The 17942-nt window shown below is 47.1% G+C and overlaps 1 protein-coding gene across 1 annotated transcript in view; it reads left to right on the top strand.

Annotated features, from left to right (window-relative positions):
- Positions 1-17942, top strand: part of LOC311359812 (fibulin-2-like) — a gene marked incomplete at its 3' end in the record, with an annotated part of 34983 nt that overhangs the window by 4682 nt on the left and 12359 nt on the right. The window contains 11 exon segments of the mRNA XM_084479846.1: positions 4792-4906; positions 5317-5440; positions 7247-7454; positions 8271-8537; positions 9612-9743; positions 10472-10573; positions 14060-14197; positions 15585-15728; positions 16086-16214; positions 17460-17543; positions 17546-17584. Of these exon segments, the coding sequence (XP_084335972.1) occupies positions 4792-4906; positions 5317-5440; positions 7247-7454; positions 8271-8537; positions 9612-9743; positions 10472-10573; positions 14060-14197; positions 15585-15728; positions 16086-16214; positions 17460-17543; positions 17546-17584 (1482 nt within the window).

Genomic DNA, 17942 nt, shown 5'->3' with positions numbered 1-17942 from the left:
CATGGTAGGCCCGGGCAGCGGTGTAGTATTTCTCTGGGGGGCTGTACCTGGGAGCAGCATAATACCCATGTGATGAATGAGAGCTCTGTTGTGGCTTGATTGCCAGACGCTACCCGGCTGGTCCCTCCTGAGCCAGCACGAGGACCAGACTGTCCCACGAGCTCGCTGGCCTTCCTGTCCCGAAACCCATGGCTGAGGTACATCCTCGAAAAACAAGCACGAGCCACTTAACCTATCCCGCCCGGAGAGCTCCCATTATGTCTTGAAACAAATAATGCACATGAAGAAATGAAGACAGATGTGCCGCAGGGCTAAATTAATGCATGGCTCTGTTTCAGAATTCATCGGAAAGTATGAGTCGAAATGTGAAATGGAGAAGTTCGTAGAAGTGGGATTTTTTTTTTTGTTAATCATCAGCGCTGTTGCAACATGCAAGCCTGTGTGAGTGGGAGGAAGAGATGTGTAATTTTCCTGAGAATGGAGAATGAAAATGAGTGCTAATTCCAGAGCTTGCCATGTTGGCCTTGCCATGTCACAGGCATATTTCCCATGCACAACATGCTCTGATTGTATACCACCAACCAAATCACACATGTCACTTATACTTATAAATACCCAGAGGCATGAAACCATTCATTAACAACATCTAAAAGAAAATGAATAGCAGTGATGAATAGCAGTGTAGCTGTTTTGCTTCTCGGCTCTTTTTTATTTATTTATCTTTTTGTTCTTATGTCCTCCATACAGATTGAAAACAACACCTTTCACCTGTCATCACGTTTTTACAACTGTATCTTATGAACAGGGGATTTTTTTCTATGGGGTTTGATTATACTTTTTTAGGGCTGGGAATCACCACTGATGTCCTGAATTGATTTGTATCCTATTCAAAAGGTCCAGATTCAGACTCCAGATTTTGTTTATAATAAACATTAACACAGGAGACTAACGTGATTAAAACTTCAAGCATCCACGTGAAAATGCGTGCATTAGAAGTTCAATCTCAGGCAGGCCCGCAGGCTGCTACTGCTCTTAGCATGTAGGCAGTATGTCTTGTAGCGACCCAGGTTCTATTAACCACCTGTAGTTCTATGCTACATGTTGTTGCCTCTATTCTCCAAGCTGCTTTCCTGTCTCTCTTCAATGTTCTGTCCATAAAGGCTAAAAATAAAGAAAAAGATTGATCTCTCGATTTTATGAAACAATAACGGACCACACAAATTGAGATTGATTAAAATCTGAAGATAGATTTTTCAAACCCAGCCTTAATTTGTTTTCCTTCCCAATCTAAGATCGGACCGTCAACAGATTTATCACAGCAGACAATTTCCTGTTTTATTGCTTGAAAGAGTCAACACTGGCAGCTTGGCCAATCAGCAAACCCCATGGAGTGATGATGAAGAAATCGGGAAGTGGTGTTTTCGTCGTTCCTACAATGGCTAAATAAATCAAATAATATTTATGCTGCTTTGGGTTTTGTTTTATTTGAACACAGGCGTTATTAGGTCACTGATAACGGTAGCGGTAACACTCGTTAGGTGTTTACTTTGGAAACGGGGCGATAGGGATCTGACTGGCTGAAGCTCATCCAATTTGCTGCAAATTAAGGAGTGAAGACGCCCCTCAGAAAAACACAGTGAATATGGTCTGGCTGTGTGAGGCCACGACAGACCAGCGATCATCGATTGCAATCTGCTTGCGCCGTGTGTGTTATACTTTCTTTCATTGCCTGGTTATTTAACCACAGGAAGAAATGTCATTACAGGACTGGTGGTTACTGTGGGAAACCATCAACGAGTCCAACCTCTGCTCCAACAACTGCTATTAACCTTACCACAACCTCCACAGATCGTTTAGCCAGATGGACCACATATCCCATCTGCTCCCAGTGCATCTCGGGCAGGTTGGCCCAACAGAGCACAGTCAGTCTGCAAAGTCGTGTTGTCTGAAAGCCTGGTCAGTCATGCTGGCCAAATGAAGTCATGGGGATAAGAGAGCGGCTCTCCCTGTGATGTCACTGCCAGCTGCTGAACATGTGAGCCGTGTGGTTGATACGGGGGGCGGGGGGGTCTCGGTCATGTGATTTAGGTAACACAGAGATGACTGTGGTACGTGTGTGATGTATGTTGTATGGTGGGAAAACTGAGCTCACACACATGTTAACAAAGTATTTAGAGAACACACACACATACGTAATGAACGCTAACCTGTATCGCTTAATACACCCACACCATTTCGTTTCATACATTTCTGCTGGTTTTAGGCCCACTCCCACTCTAACTTATCAGTCCTAATAATTCAGCATCGCTTGAAAGCCAATTCTGTCTCTGAAAATCAATGCAATGGTGTGACCTGTTGCTGGATCGTGTGATGAGCTCATTAACTACAGGCTTATTTTTCTTTCATACACACACACACACACACACACACACACACACACACACACACACACACACACACACACACACACACACACACACATACACTGACACACACACACACACACACACAGACACACCTCCACAAACAAACACACACACAAGTTGTTTTCGGTGTTGACACAAAGGTGTTTTATTTTTTTCTCTGTCTGCTAGGTGGCCTCTTCTCAGGCCCACCTGTGTGTGCGCTTCCAGCTCCACCGCTGACAAGTCGAGAGCTGCCCCCCGTTTTCTCGTGTTTGCCTAGCGTCTTATGTTCAAGTGAGGTGATGTCGGTCGCTTTTATATCGGATGTGCACCGGAGCAACGTGTCTGGCAATAATGTTAGTGGGACGGGCGGGTGTAATAACAGACTAAGAGCCAGAGAGAAAGAGAGAGAGAGAGGGGGGGGGGCAAGCAAACTCTTATAACCCCCCCCCCCTCCTTATTACACTTCTCTGAACAGCGAGTGTGTTGTTCTGGCTAAATTATGAGGCCTGCCAACCACATGACACCGGGTCGGATGTGCTTGGGAGATTTATCAGTTCGGAAATCCTTTATTAATGTCTTGAGGACCTCGATATTTCATGTCATATAACGTTTTTTTAAATTCTTTAACGTTTCAGCTTCCTTCCGAGAATTCATTTATTCCCTCCCCACCACCCACCTCATCTCTGTGGGATGACGTTACTGACCCTGTCCTCCATTCTGCCATCTGGATCCACACATGGGGCAAATTAACGTAGTGTCACAGAATGAAGGAGCGCTGAATCCACCTGGAGAAAATGAATAGGGGTACAAACGAAGGAAGATGAATAATTGTGTTATGTGTCTTATAATAACACTGACGTACTCATCCACAGGTTCAAAGAGACTTGTTAAACTGCCTGACTGGGACATTTCTTCGCATCAAAGCGTCATTGCGCCTTTTGAGCTTTCAAATGTTCTCAAGCCATTCCTGCACCTATAAATTATGTATTGTGCGGCACAGTCAGTGCTTGCAATCTGTAGGAACTTCCTTGGCTAGGCCCTGGAAAGGTATGAGAGCGAGAGAGAGAGAGAGAGAGAGAGAGAGAGAGAGAGAGAGAGAGAGAGGACAGTGCTCGATGGATTTACACACAAAGGACATGGCATGGTAAAGACATGTTTAGCACAGGTGGTTTTAAAGTTTAAGTGCCTCAGTGACCTCAAAGACTCTGAATCTTCCTTTAAGTTTTTGTGGTAACCTTTTAAAGAGATGGATTTTTTTTCTTCAATTTCCATCCATCATCATCCGGCCCTCTCCTTATTTCACCTCTAACTATGCCTTTGATTACCGACTTCAAGCGACTTAAAAACCACAACAAACATGTTCGCTGTATTGCAACAAAATTATGTTTTTTCAACACACTGTACTCATTGTATGTATGCTAAAAAGCTTTCAACAGAAACACTTTTTATAATATATGTGGGAATCTAATAATTTACGATCATAACTTTGAGTCACCTTCATAGTTAATAGAAAAGTTAATAAAGCCAAAACATAGCAGAACTCTCATGCCGTTAGTTGTACATTACAGTCAAGAGTCAATAATGAGTCTTGACCCTTGCCTTACATTTATAATACATGGTGACTGGAGAGACAGCAAATTCCATGAGATTTGTGTCCTGAGTTTTCTCTAGGTCAAGAGCCACAAATCAGTGCAGTGGAATGCAGTGACCTGTGACTGTACCTTGTGAGGTCCCCGGCATATTTCTGAACATAGTTTTCTCCTCTTCTGTTTTCTACTTTTTGTTCCTAGGTTAGTTTGGGGATAAGGTGATACAGATTTACTCTTTCTCATTCGCTACAAAAGCCTCTGGGTTTAAACCCAATTGACTTCAATGTCTGTCTACCTTTAGGCGCCCTTGAGCAAGCTGTCTAAGCCCTACCTGCTCCTTAATGACCTGCATCTAAATTCAGTGTAGGTCGCTTTGGATACAAAACATCTGCTAAATAACTAAATTGTTACTTCAAAATAGTTTTTGGGTTTGTTCAAATAAATCCATTTTTACTCTTCTCCCCCTCCCAATCATCTCAATTACAAAGACACCACAGTCTGTGAAGCCAATTCAGCTCTGCAAAGTTTTTTTAAAGAAGAGAGTATACGCCTCATCAAGGTTGAGATTGAATCAGCCGTTGTCAAAGATACTGTAATCCATCTCTGTCACCCCCCTTCATATCTCAGGCTGTTCTTCCTGCTCTACAGAAGCACCAATCCCATTGTACACTGTTTTGTTAAGTGTGCGTTAATCAAGACACACTTCTGGGTCAGCGTTGAATTCTCCGGAGGCGGTGACTGTGCTCAGATGGATTGGTCTCATTTGGGTGTTGATGTTTGCGTTTTGGATACAGTGTCGGCCGCAGAGCTGGTGAGGGTGTGCTGTGAAACGGGGGAGAAATGGGCCACAGCTAATGGTCACTGCCTCGCTATGGAGCTCCCCAGAGAGGAAAGGCACTCCATCTGTCGGTAATGTAGTCGAAGAACATCCATCATTAGGAACAATAATGTACACTGCACCTAGTTTTGCAATTTGCCAAAAAAGAAATATGTTGCAGTAATGCTTGTGCCTCGGTCTAAACTCCACCTAGTACTAGTTTTGATATTAAGTTAATATTGGCCAGGATTTACATCATGTCTCATACTGTAGTCCCTCATCACCTCAATTGTCTGAGGGATCCTCACAGCTTTGACGGTAAAATAGTTGAGCCCTCAGGCCTTACGAATACAAAACACATTTTCAGTTTCAACTTCACACAGATTTAAATACATCCCAAAGCATAAATGATTTATCTTTCGACTTCTGAGAGCATGAACGTGTATTTATCCACTGTTTCGTTCAACTCACGTTTCCCCCTGTGTGTGCTTTGTTCTGTCAGGACGGCCCAGAAACAATGCTGTCTGGGTGCTCTGAGGCAGCAGCGATGCTTGGCCGGTGTCACCGCAGCCACAAGCGGAGCGGTGTGTGAGGACAGCGATGATTGCGGAGGCGACTCCTACACGGTTAGTATTACTAAGAACTGCTCGCCCATGGGCAGCGGCGTGCCCGGTGCTTCCCTAGGGACGGGGGCCTCGATATGTGAGAATAATGTGTGCTTTAATATGCATGGTGTGAGTAGGCCTGCTTTTTGACACTGCTATATGGATTGCTATTTTAAAATGGATAAACCAGTGATCCATGAGTTTGGTTTAATTAAGTCATTCGGTTCATCCCCACTGCCCATTAGCGTACCATTTCAACCCTTGCCTAGACCTTGTGCCATTGACAACAAATCAAAACACCAGCGTTTGATGTTTACTTTGTGGGTAAAAACTGGTCAAAAGAGGAGCCCCTATTTGTTCAAACCTTCCTCTATTGTCTGCTGCTTCCATGCTATGCTTAACTTCTAATTTGCTTTGACACCCTACATCAAAGCAAATGTTATTTTAACAGTACAGTAGAAAATCACAGAGACAACATTTCAGAAGAAATACATTTGATATATTGTAATATGAATGCCTCAAATGCACCAAACCTGGCTTCACATCATAAATGCATGATATATACCAAGCACGTTATTTCGTCATTCCTGCACACCCAGGAATGATGAAACAAACAGCCAATGATATTGAGACAAAATAATCGAGAAACCAAAAAAAAAGGGCAATTCTAATTAAGAAGGCCGAAGAGCCGGGGCACAAGTCCCTCTAAGCGTCGATGTCTGCCCTATCTGTCCCTCGGCCTGAACCTGGTTGGCTGGTTGAAAAAAAAAACACATGAAATTGAAACTTGAAAGAAGAGTAACTTCATTCCTTTGTGAAGTGCAAATTCAGTCTTCAAACGATCTCCTCATTATTCCATTAGTCATGCTGAATGAAAAAGAAATCTGTCACATGCGCAAAGTACTGGTCCTAAACAATTAGTAATCCGAGGAGAGCCTGAGTTCTGTGGAGCAGGGGCTTGCGTCAGCGGAGTCCGTGTCTCCTCTGATCAAATTATCCTATTAAATCTAGGCAGAGGCGCTGCGGAGCCAAGTGCGGACAAAGGTTCCCTCTGCCTTTTGGAGTTCCACTGCAATAATAGACCGCAGATGTGTTTGAACGCGTGCTCCACAAAGTGTCAAAGTCTGATTGGTGTGTGTGTGTGTGTGTGTGTGTGTGTGTGTGTGTGTGTGTGTGTGTGACATCAGTATAATGGTAGAAGTGATAGTCATGGTGACTGGGGTCAGTGAGGCCTTGTCGTGTGTGTGATGACTTCATGAGCATCAGCCAACATTTCCCCGATCCATTCGTCTTCCATCCAAGCCGGGTATTAAAGGCTTATACACTTACCCCCGTGGCCCAAAAGGTCAGTACAGTCTCAAGTCTAATAATTACCTTTAAGTGACTGACTGTCGACCTCCAACAGTTTTAAGTACTGCTACTCCACAGCACACACATGCACACACACACACACACACACACACACACACACACACACACACACACACACACACACACACACACACACACCCATGTTGGCAGTCGGTTCATTTGCTTTCCTATCTCATTGTAAGGGGTACCTCGCTGAGCACACCAGGGGGGCTACATAGCCCAAATCCCCATCATCATCATCATCATCATCATCATCATCATCATCATCATCATCATCATCATCATTCTCCTCCTCATCCTCTCCTTTAAAAGGAAGACTTCCTCCTTTGCTCCTCTGCTGAGTCCCTACGCCTCCTCACGCACAGCCAGCCACTAGGACAGAGCGGGGAGACTCCTGGGACAGTCTCCTGGTCAGTGTGTGGTGGGGTGGTGACGATGTGACCGTCTGCCCTGCAGGAGTGCTGCGGCTGCTGCTCTCTGGGCCTGCGGCTCCTCAGCGAGGGCCAGCGCTGTGAGGCCGTCCCGTCCCTGGGGCCCCGCTGCAGACAGAGCCTCCTCGCCTGCTGCCAGGGGGAGGCCGGTGCGCAGGGTGGAGGAGAGGACGGAGGCTGGCGCCCCGTCAGGGAGAGGCCCCTCCTGGACCCCACGCCCCTGCCGAATAAAGGTGCTTTAGACACGCGTGTGCCGCGTGCAACTAGACACGCACGCGCACACACAAACACACACATAATGTTGTATTCATATTCATTCATATTCACATTCATACATACATACGTATGTATTCATATACACACACACACACACACACACACATGAATTCATACAAGCACACACGCACACACACACACGCACACACACACGCATACAATCACATACACAGATACTCACACACACACACACACACACACACACACACACACACACACACACACACACACACACACACACACACACACACACATACATACATACACCCACAGAAACACCTACACTCAAACACAAACACACATACACACAGATACACACACACACACACACACACACACACACACACACACACACACGCACACACCACACACAAATCTAATTTACACACAATATAATTAATTTGTTTTTCTGCTGCTACAGTGAAAGATTGTACTTTGATTTCAGATCTGACAAATGGTTCACCTGAGCGGCCTGCCGAAGCAGAGTTTATTAAAGTTCAAATCTCTCACTTAAAAAGTTCCCATTGCTTCTGCCCCTGCAGTGCACTACAATATTGCTGAAGGCTTATTTGGATTCTTCACTCTCAAAATCCCTGAACCGCATTTGATTCTACTTTGTACTAAATTGCTTCGCCACGAGTGAAGAAAGATCCCGGTGGCCTTTTGACACAAAGCCTTGCACAAAGCACTCGGGGACACCGATGAAACGCTGATCAAGTCGGCTGAGGCTGAAACTGCATATTGACGACCCTCCTGCTGCTCTGTTCCTTCAGTGTCGGACAGCCCCTTCCCGAAGGAGGCCTTCTCCATCGGCGAGGAGGAGGAGGAGGAGCAGCAGCAGCAGGAGGAGGTGCAGGAGGAGGGGAACACGGCGGAGGGGCCCTTCCAGGTGGAGGACCCGTTCCAGGTGGAGGACATGGACGAGTGTGCGGTGTACCAGGACGTCCTCTGTCCGCAGCGCTGCGTCAACACGCCCGGCTCCTTCAGATGTGAATGCTTCGCGGGCTTCTCGCTGCAGCCGGACGGTGTCTGTAAACCGGGTATGACCAGGACCATGCTACCAGGATCACAGGATGGGATGTGAACTATTTTATATTTGTAGTCAGATTTGAAAAGTCGTTTTGAGTGATATTTATCCAACTCTTAATGTGTAGTGTATGTACATAACATTGATATGCGGTATGAATGAAAAAACGCTTCCCAACGCTATCTGACCGTTGCATATGTGAAGCTTTTTTATCGTTTTCATCAACATTTCCATGTCAATAAGTCGTGTACAGTCCTGGCCAGGAAGTTCTCCCGTTTGTCTGTATTTGTCCACATGTTTCCAGTGTATTATTTTCCTGCTGGGGCACAGCGTTCCTTCCTGCCTGCACGGACTCTGTCTAATAATAGTTATTCTAATCGCACCCTGCCATTTATTTCCTGAGCTGACAGTGACGTCTCGCTGTTCCATCAATCTCGTGCGATTGGAGACAAAGAAACACATTTAGAAATCAAACTTCTGAATTAATTTGACAAAATCACGTAATAACAAACATGATTTTACTAGTTTCATCAAGATTCATCGCCACTAGACACCGATAGATAGATAAATATTATATTGTGTATAAAAGGTGTAATGTTAAAGAGGTGCTGAACGAAATCTTGCGCTGAATGAGACCCAGCTGACTTTATTTAACGTTTCTTTATTTAACGTTTCTTTATTTAACGTTTCTTTGTTTAATGGCAGATCTCACCGCCGCATGCCTCAACAGGATGCTAATGTCAGAGCTCAAGCCCTAGCAAATTAAAAGCGAGCGGTGAGGCTCACCAATAAATGTTTGTCCTAGGGCAATGTTTTCCTTTCTTTCCCCTGTCCCACCTCTACCGCTGTCACAACTTTTCATGTACAACCCCAACTGCCAAAAACACACACATTGCATTGCAAGGCGTTGCACAATGTTTAAACAAAACCACGGAAACAGACAGGAAGGGGGGGGGGGGGGGGAGAAGCGATGGGGAGTGGGGGGAAAGAGAGAGAGAGAGAGAGAGAGAGAGAGAGTGATTACAGTGTAATTAGTCTCGTCCTCGTGATGAGTTGATTCACTTTTATCTCTTTTCTCATCGCACAGAGCGTGAGGAGGAGAACGGCTTGGAGGAACACCCCAAAGCCTCAGCAGGAGGCGTGGAGGAGCCGACCACATCCCCACCACCTCCTCCTCCTCCCAGCACCCCCACCCATGCCCCGCTCAACCCCTGCGAAGGTGAGACCACATCAGTCTCCGGGGAGAAGGTGTGATGAGGGGATGTGGGGCGGTCGGGTGGGGAAGTGACGGAGCCTCGGAGTGTCGGAAGATCACAAACGACGGTGCTCTCGTTCATCGTGTCTTTAATCAGCAGCCTGCAAGGGGGAATCTAAAGGCGGGAAAATGACACGGAGGACTGAGATGGCCCCAGTGCCTCCAGCATGGATGGCCATGTCATTATTTTAAACCTCGTCAGTGTGTTTGTTTTTCCCCCGGCTTGTAATTGGTTTTGCAAAAGCCAGACCCGAGCAGGTAGGATGGCATCAAAGATCGCTTTGTTGTCCCGAATACATCCCGCCACTCTCGCTGAGATGATATTTTGTTGTTGTTGTGTCTTGCTTGGTTGCCAAAAACACGGGGATGGAAATAGGAAATAGAATGGCACCAGGTCAGGATCCGATCCGAAAACAGGAAGTGAGCTTTACACTGCGATAAAATCACTTGTTTATCTTGCACGCACACACACACACACACACACACACACACACACACACACACACACACACACACACATGCAGACACACACGCATGCAGACACAAACACACGCACGCAGACACAAACAAAGAATGATGGACGCCTCTCTCTCAAAACATGAGTCCACCCCTGAATCCTGCCATGGGAAGCCCGGGCAGAGAGAGGTTTGCCGTAGCCTTCGTCTAACTACCTGTGTGTTGTTGTTTGTCAGGACATAACCCCTGTGCTCAGCAGTGCCGCCCAGTGGGAGGTCAGGTGCAGTGCTCCTGTGGCCAGGGCTTCTCTCTGAGGAATGATGGATACTCTTGTGAGGGTGAGGAAACCAACTGCTGCACACGCTGTGTATTCTATCAATGCATTTTCTTTTGCCTGAACACACAGCTGGAGGACAGAATATCTGACAATTTCAAACTCAGACTCAGACTGTCTGGTTCCAGTCTAGCGTAACATCCTTGGCAGAAACATGTCTCTCTGTTACTAATTCACCACTCTCTCTTCATTTCCTTTAGCAGATTCTTCTTTATTATTGTCATTGCAAACGTGCTATACAACAATGTGTGTTCTCTACATTCGACCCTCCACTTGCTGCAGCACTACCAGCAGTGGGCAGGCCTTTATATTGTACATCTTTCAATTGGCTTTCAATTGACACACAACTTTAACTTGAACAACTGAGGTTTGACTACATGGAAGTGAACATAGTTGGCATCATTTCAATTCTAATAAATGAATAGATGAGTTCAGCCTATACCTTTATATCATTCTTAAACCGTCTTATGTCTGATATTGTGTTACACAAATTTTCTCATCGCTACAATATGAATAAGTAGGTTTTTTTATAATAGTATGACTACATCACTATTTCAAACTTTTACACCAATTATTATCTTTCTTTGTATTCCATGATCTCAACACCCAGATGTGAACAGGGGCCTGTGGATATGGGCTTGTTTAGTCTGAAGAAGAGGCAAATCAATAAAAGAAGTAAAGCTTTATTTACATGGCTTTAAATGGGAGCTAACAGTAGCACAGAGTAAAGAGGCTTTGACGATTTTGAAAAGCTACCCGAGGCTCTACCCTAAAGCCTCAAATCTCGACGCTCAGCTTCAGTTGCATAAACACATTCGATGAACCGCTTACTTTCCTTCACCCAGGCATGAAATTTGAAATATATTATAATTTGGAAAATGGTGAATAATAATCATTGTGACCGTTTCCGTGTGGCATCTGGCAAAACGGGTGATATTTGCGTACGATGATGACCAGAGTTTATGAGGATCCGAGTATACTCCAAAGTCTGACAAAAAAGTTTGACAAAAATGCAAGTGTGTTGGCGAGAAACAGCTTTACTTGGTGATCACGTTGTGCGGATATTTGGGTGAACAATCTAATCCGCCACCCTTGGGAGCCCCTATAACAGACGAGACGCCTTCAATTAATAGTGACAACGTTATTTCACAAGCGAGCGCTCGGACAACGGAGCAGAACTAATGCTCACCGCTGGAGAGGCGGAATCGTCCATGTGCCTGTGTTGTCTTGCAGCTAGCATTCAGAACAACAACAACAACAACGAGACGTGGAGCTTTGTCTCTCCGCTAAAGGTTGAGTGACACCCAGAAGGCGAGCTCCTTAGGGTGAGGCTCATTATAAGTTGTTTACCCCCCCCCCCCTTCTTCTGTGTACAGAGGGGTCTTCCTCAGCATCTGTAGTTCTATAGAGAAAGTTTGAGGCCTGCTGTGTTTACCACTGCAGTCAGATGGGAGGGATGACAGTGCTTATGATTTCTTGCCGTGGGGAATTAAGCTCGTCTTCAGCTGTTTGTGGACTGGAAGAATGCTCAATCAAAAGGCGATGTATTGCATTTAATAATCATGCTCATAATGGTAGCCTCTGCAGGCAATCAGTGGCGATAGAGTATCCCATTAGACGAATGGTTCCCTGTAGAGTCCCATTAGATGAGTACAACCTATTCTACTGTTTGCAGAGAATGGAGGGACTTCCACTGCTCCCTTTTTGGATCTCACCAAAATATATATTAACACTCTTTTGACCATGGAAGAGTACCCAATACTAGTCCCAGAATCCCCTCCACCGCCCCCCCCCCCCCTCCATTTCAACCTCTTCTGAAACTGAATTTTTTTAAAGAAAAACAAATTGTCCATTCAATCAATTGTTATTACTGAACTGACTTGTCTTGGCCCCACTGCTTCAAACAGCAGGCTGACATTTCCAGTTTGACCTCCTTGACCTTTTGGCGCAGGGCTCCTTTTGATGCTTTATTCATGACAGATACAGTGAGAGGTAGACGGGAAGTTAGGGGAGAGAGTGGGGAGGACATGCAACAAATGACAATGGGCAGGAATCAAACCTGGGTCGCCGCCGTAAGGACTGAGCCTTAATGGCTTAATGGCTTCGAAGCAGGGCTCCTTTGAGAAGCCGGACTCCCTTTGATTTGTCAGTTGCCATTTCCTCCACGATGGAGTCAGACTCTCTTCCCAGCCATACCCTATCTTCTACTGCATCCTCCCTCCTCCTCCTAGCTCATCCTCCACCTCCCCCTCTCCATCACTATCTATTGCCCCTCCCGCATCCTCCTCCTCTTGCGCTTTTTCCTCCTCCTGCTCCACCACCTCCTCCTCCACCATCCTCCTCCTCTTCCTCCTCATTCTCTTCATCGCTATCTTCGTTCTCTCCCCCAACATCCTCCTCCTTCTCCTCCTCCTCCTTCACCTCCCCCACCTCCTTCCATGTTGGGCTCTGCGTTTCAAGGCTGTCAGTCTTCACTCTGCCTCCATCTCTCTGTGCCCCGAGTGTGTGCGTGTGTGTGTGTGTGTGTGTGTGTATGTGTGTGTGTGTGTGTGTGTCTTCTTGTATGACCTAAGTCCCACAAGAAGTCAACACACACGCAATACACACACACACACACACACACACACACACACACACACACACACACACGTGCACACACACACACACACACACACACACACACACACACACACACACACACACACACACACACACACACACACACACACTCATCATATGAGTCTGATGTACATCCACAAGAGTGTCATTTGTGAACACGCCCAGACACACAAGTGTAAGTGCACAAACACACATGTGATCTTAGACACACACACAGACACACACACACACTGCCCCTCCCTCACCACAGGGTTGTTTCTATCTTAATTATGTGTTTGGTTTTGATATGACAGCCCATTCTGCAGGCTGATTGACAGGAATGGAATCTCCCTTGCAGAAATGTGGCGGTCTTTAGGCTAATGTTCCATAATGTGCTGTCTCACGTGAGCGCACACATACACACATGAAGACACACACACACACACACACACACACACACAGTATGTTACAGTACATACAGTACGTTCAAAGATACGACAAGTGTATCAAAATGTGGTTGTTTGTTGTTTTTGTGGGTGAGAGTGTAAATTGAGTATAGCTTTGGCAAATGTTTTCCAAATAAGTGCTACTTGGAATATTCAGAGAAACAAAGGAGGGGTTGATATAAGATGAATGTATAGATAGAGCATTTCAGATGGGTGGCGTGAATTCCCATTTGTCCACAGTGCCATCCAGTGGTGACTAAAAGTAATTACATTAGACGTCGCCGGCATCATCCATGTTAACACAACCACCACAGACACAGAACAGAATTACGAAGATGAAGATCACACAATTAACTGTACGCACACAGTGGAATGAGGAACACAAAACATGTTGCTGTCTGTAAACTGCGCATTCTTTCCCACCTTCTCCTCCTCATCCTCTGCAGACGTCAACGAGTGCTTGGTGCAGAGCCATACCTGCGGGCTGGGCTTTGACTGTGTGAACACAGAGGGCTCCTTCAGGTGCACCGCCAGGCCCCAGTGCTCTGCGGGCTTTGGGCAGGACGCCCAGGGCAACTGTGTCGGTGAGGAAGGTGCACAGTCACCAACCAGCACACACACTGCCCTGTCGCACTCTTGTCGCAGGTGGAAAACACAACCGCACTCACAACAGCCAGTGTATATCTCACTCCATCAATCATTGTAAATACACCCCCCTATATCCCCACTATTTACCCCCGCGTTAATGAGTGTTCAATCACACAGCATCCCCGGTGACTGCAAGCTAAACAAATGGCGTTTTCTTGGCGGTGCGACTCGAACCCGGGGCTCGCGCCGCGTCAATCGATACGCGGGTGCATCGATAGGCGGACGTCTGGCTCTCATGGCAAAATCCAGTAGCCATGTTTTAAACACACCGCACAATGGGGATCCATATTCCATGTAAACACAATCTAGAGAGAGGTGAATCCAATCCATATGACGTGTAAACACATCAGTCACACACAGCGAGAGCGCGCGCAAGGGAGAGAGAGAGAGAGAGTGAGAGAGAGAGAGAGCATGGAAGAGAGAGAGAGAGAGAGAGAGAGAGGGGGGGGGAGAGATAGTGCAAGACAGAGTGAGAGAGAGAATAAGAGGGAAAGAGAGACAGTGAGAGACGAGGCGAGAGAGAGAGAGGGAGAGAGAGAGAGAGAGAGAGGGAGTGAGCAAGCGAGAGAGAGAGAGAGAGAGAGAGAGAGAGAGAGAGAGAGAGAGAGAGAGAGAGACACAGGTGAGTCTAGCAGGGGCTGTGGCGACACAAGGGGTTAAATGCCACACAGACAGGAGATCAGAGGGGTTGCAGCAGAAGGCTGCAGTGGGGCGGATGAAAGCCAACCCTCTGTCCTGTTCCAGGACGAAGCGATGCTGTGGAATTAGCCCCCAGGGACAGGAACTGGGGCATGTCGAGGCAGCACCGCGCCACTGTAAAGTAGTGTAAAACACACGCTGTGAGCAAGGGGAGAAATAGAGGAAAATAGAGAAATCACACGGGATCAGGAGCGGGATCACACACACACACACACACACACACACACACACACACCTAAACCCATACACACTTGCTCACTCATAACAAACAACAAACCAACACATACACAAAGAAACATGCACATAAACATAACAAGTGAATTTCTCATGTGTGGGAGTCCTTATGTTTATCTCATCTTATCAGACACCCACACGATAAACAACCCAAAGAACATACACCTGAGATACATATGCGCCAAACACCCACACACACACAAACACAGACGCCACAGGCACAAACATCAAAGTAAAAGCAAAACAGTTCCATTGGTGAAGCTTTGTATATGCGGTTTGTCTCTTTCTTTACCTCTCATGTCCCCTCCTCCTCCTTTTCTGTGAATTTTCCTTTTCCTTTTTGGTTCATCTCTGCCTCTGTCCCCACATGCCTCGTGTGTTGCACGGCAGACGTTGATGAGTGCATGGGTCTGGGCCAGACCTGCAGTCCAGGATTCACTTGCCTCAACACCGTGGGCTCCTTCACCTGCCAGAGGAAGATGCTCATATGTAGCCGTGGTTACCATGCCAGCCCCGATGGCGCCAGATGCATTGGTAAGATGGACGCACGCAGAGGACATGGCTACCAAAACAGGAGGTCATGTGATGGAGGCTGGATAGTGTAGGGGTTAGGGTGTTTATCTCTAAGACGGAAGGTTCTGGATAGTGTAGGGGTTAGGGTGTTTGTCTCTAAGACAGGATGTTCTGGGTTACAGCCCAATGTCTGCATCGTCGTTAATGATCCCGCCTCAATAAAAGTTTCACTCCTAAGTCACTTTTAATAAAAGATTCTGCTAAATGTCCTAATAGTTCACGGTCAACGAAACAGTGCAGTCCGATGTGACCAATTGAACAATTCAATCGCAGTCAGATGTGACTAAAAGTGACCGTTGTGTTCACTCGTCTCCCCAGACGTGGACGAGTGTCAGAACAACCTGCACCGTTGTGGCGTTGGCCAGCTGTGCAACAACCTGCCGGGCTCCTACCGCTGCGACTGCCAGCCCGGGTACCAGTACGACTCCTACAGGCGGACCTGTGTGGGTACGTCCTGTGCTCTCAAGGCGGCCGCTCTGACGGCAGGAGGAACTGCTGTTCCTTCTGTAGTCTGAATGCTTCCTCCCTCCTCATCGCCACCCTCTCTGTTTTTGATTGTATAACTTCTTGTTACATAAGCTCCTTAAAAAAATGTATGTTTTCACTCTGCGCTCTACTCCCTCTCTCTCTCTCTCTATCTCTCTGTCTCTCTCTCTCTCTCACTCTCTCTCTTGCTCTCTCTCTCTCCCTCTATCCCACCCTATCTCTCTGTCTCTCTCTCCGTATCTCTCTCTCTCCCTCTCTCTCTCTCTCTCTCTCTCTCTCTCTCTCTCTCTCTCTCCCTCTCTCTCTCTCTCCCTCCCTCTGTCCCACCCTATCTCTCTGTCTCTCTCTCTCTCTCTCTCTTCCCTCTCTCTCTCTCTCTCTCTCTCTCTCTCTCTCTCTCTCTCTCCCTCTGTCCCACCCTATCTCTGTCTCTCTCTCCCTATCTATCTCTCTCTCTCTCTCCTCTCTCCCTCTCACTCTCTCTCTCTCTCTCTCTATCTCTCCCTCTCACTCTCTCTCTCTCTCTGTCTCTCTATCGCTCTCTCCATGGACGTGGACCACCATTGTGTTCTATGTACTGAGCATGACAGATGCTGGTTCCCGGGCAGCGGGCTGCCCGGGTGGTCTGCCCGGGTCCTATCTCTCCTGCAGTCTCCCAGGGCTGCAGGGGTCCTGCCTCCCCTGCCTCTGTGTTTTTTAATGCGCTGCTGTTGAGACTAATGGACTACGCTGGAGTGTTTAGACTGGCGCAGGGCAGCTGTTCACACGCAAACACACACACACACACACACACACACCTGAACACAGGCACACACACACACACATACACACACACACCTGAACACAGGCACACACACATACACACAGACACACCCGCACATACTCACACACACACACACACACACAACTGCACGCATGGGCACACACACACACACACAACTGCACGCATGGGCACACAGACACACGCACACACACACACACACACACACACACACACACACACACACACACACACACACACACACACACACACACAGAAGGGTCTGTTTGGACTGAACAGACCCATGGATGGTGGCATGGGTACTCTTTTGCCTGTGGACAGACACAAAGGCACACACATAAACACACACACACACACACACACACACACACACACACACACACACACACAAACACATGAACCACGGTCTGGTCCTTGTCCCCCAGATGTGAACGAGTGCTGGCGCTACCCCGGTCGGCTGTGTGCCCAGACCTGTGACAACACCCCCGGGTCGTACCAGTGCTCCTGCACCGCGGCTTCCTCCTGGCCGCCGACGGGAAGAACTGTGAAGGTCTGTGTGTGTGTGTGTGTGTGTGTGTGTGTGTGTGTGTGCGTGTGCGTGCGTGCGTGCGTGCGTGCGTGCGTGCGTGCGTGCGTGCGTGCGTGCGTGCGTGCGTGCGTGTGTGTGTGTGCGTGTGTCTGTGTGCCCATGCGTGCAGTTGTGTGTGTGTGCGTGTGTGTGTGTGTGTTTGTGTGCCCATGCGTGCAGTTGTGTGTGTGTGTGTGTATGTGTGTGTGTGTGTGTGTGTGTGTGTGTGTGTGGGGGGGGGGGGTGCTTGAGGGTAGTGTGTGTAGATATGTGCATGTTTGCTTTTATGGCCTTCATGTTTCGTTGCGTGGATATTAGTGAATAAATAAATGCACTGTGT

This window comes from Micromesistius poutassou (genome assembly GCF_964030765.1).
Source record: "Micromesistius poutassou genome assembly, chromosome: 15".
NCBI lineage: Eukaryota > Metazoa > Chordata > Actinopteri > Gadiformes > Gadidae > Micromesistius > Micromesistius poutassou.
Note: the sequence above shows the minus strand (reverse complement) of the source record. Positions and strands in the feature narration are given on the sequence as shown.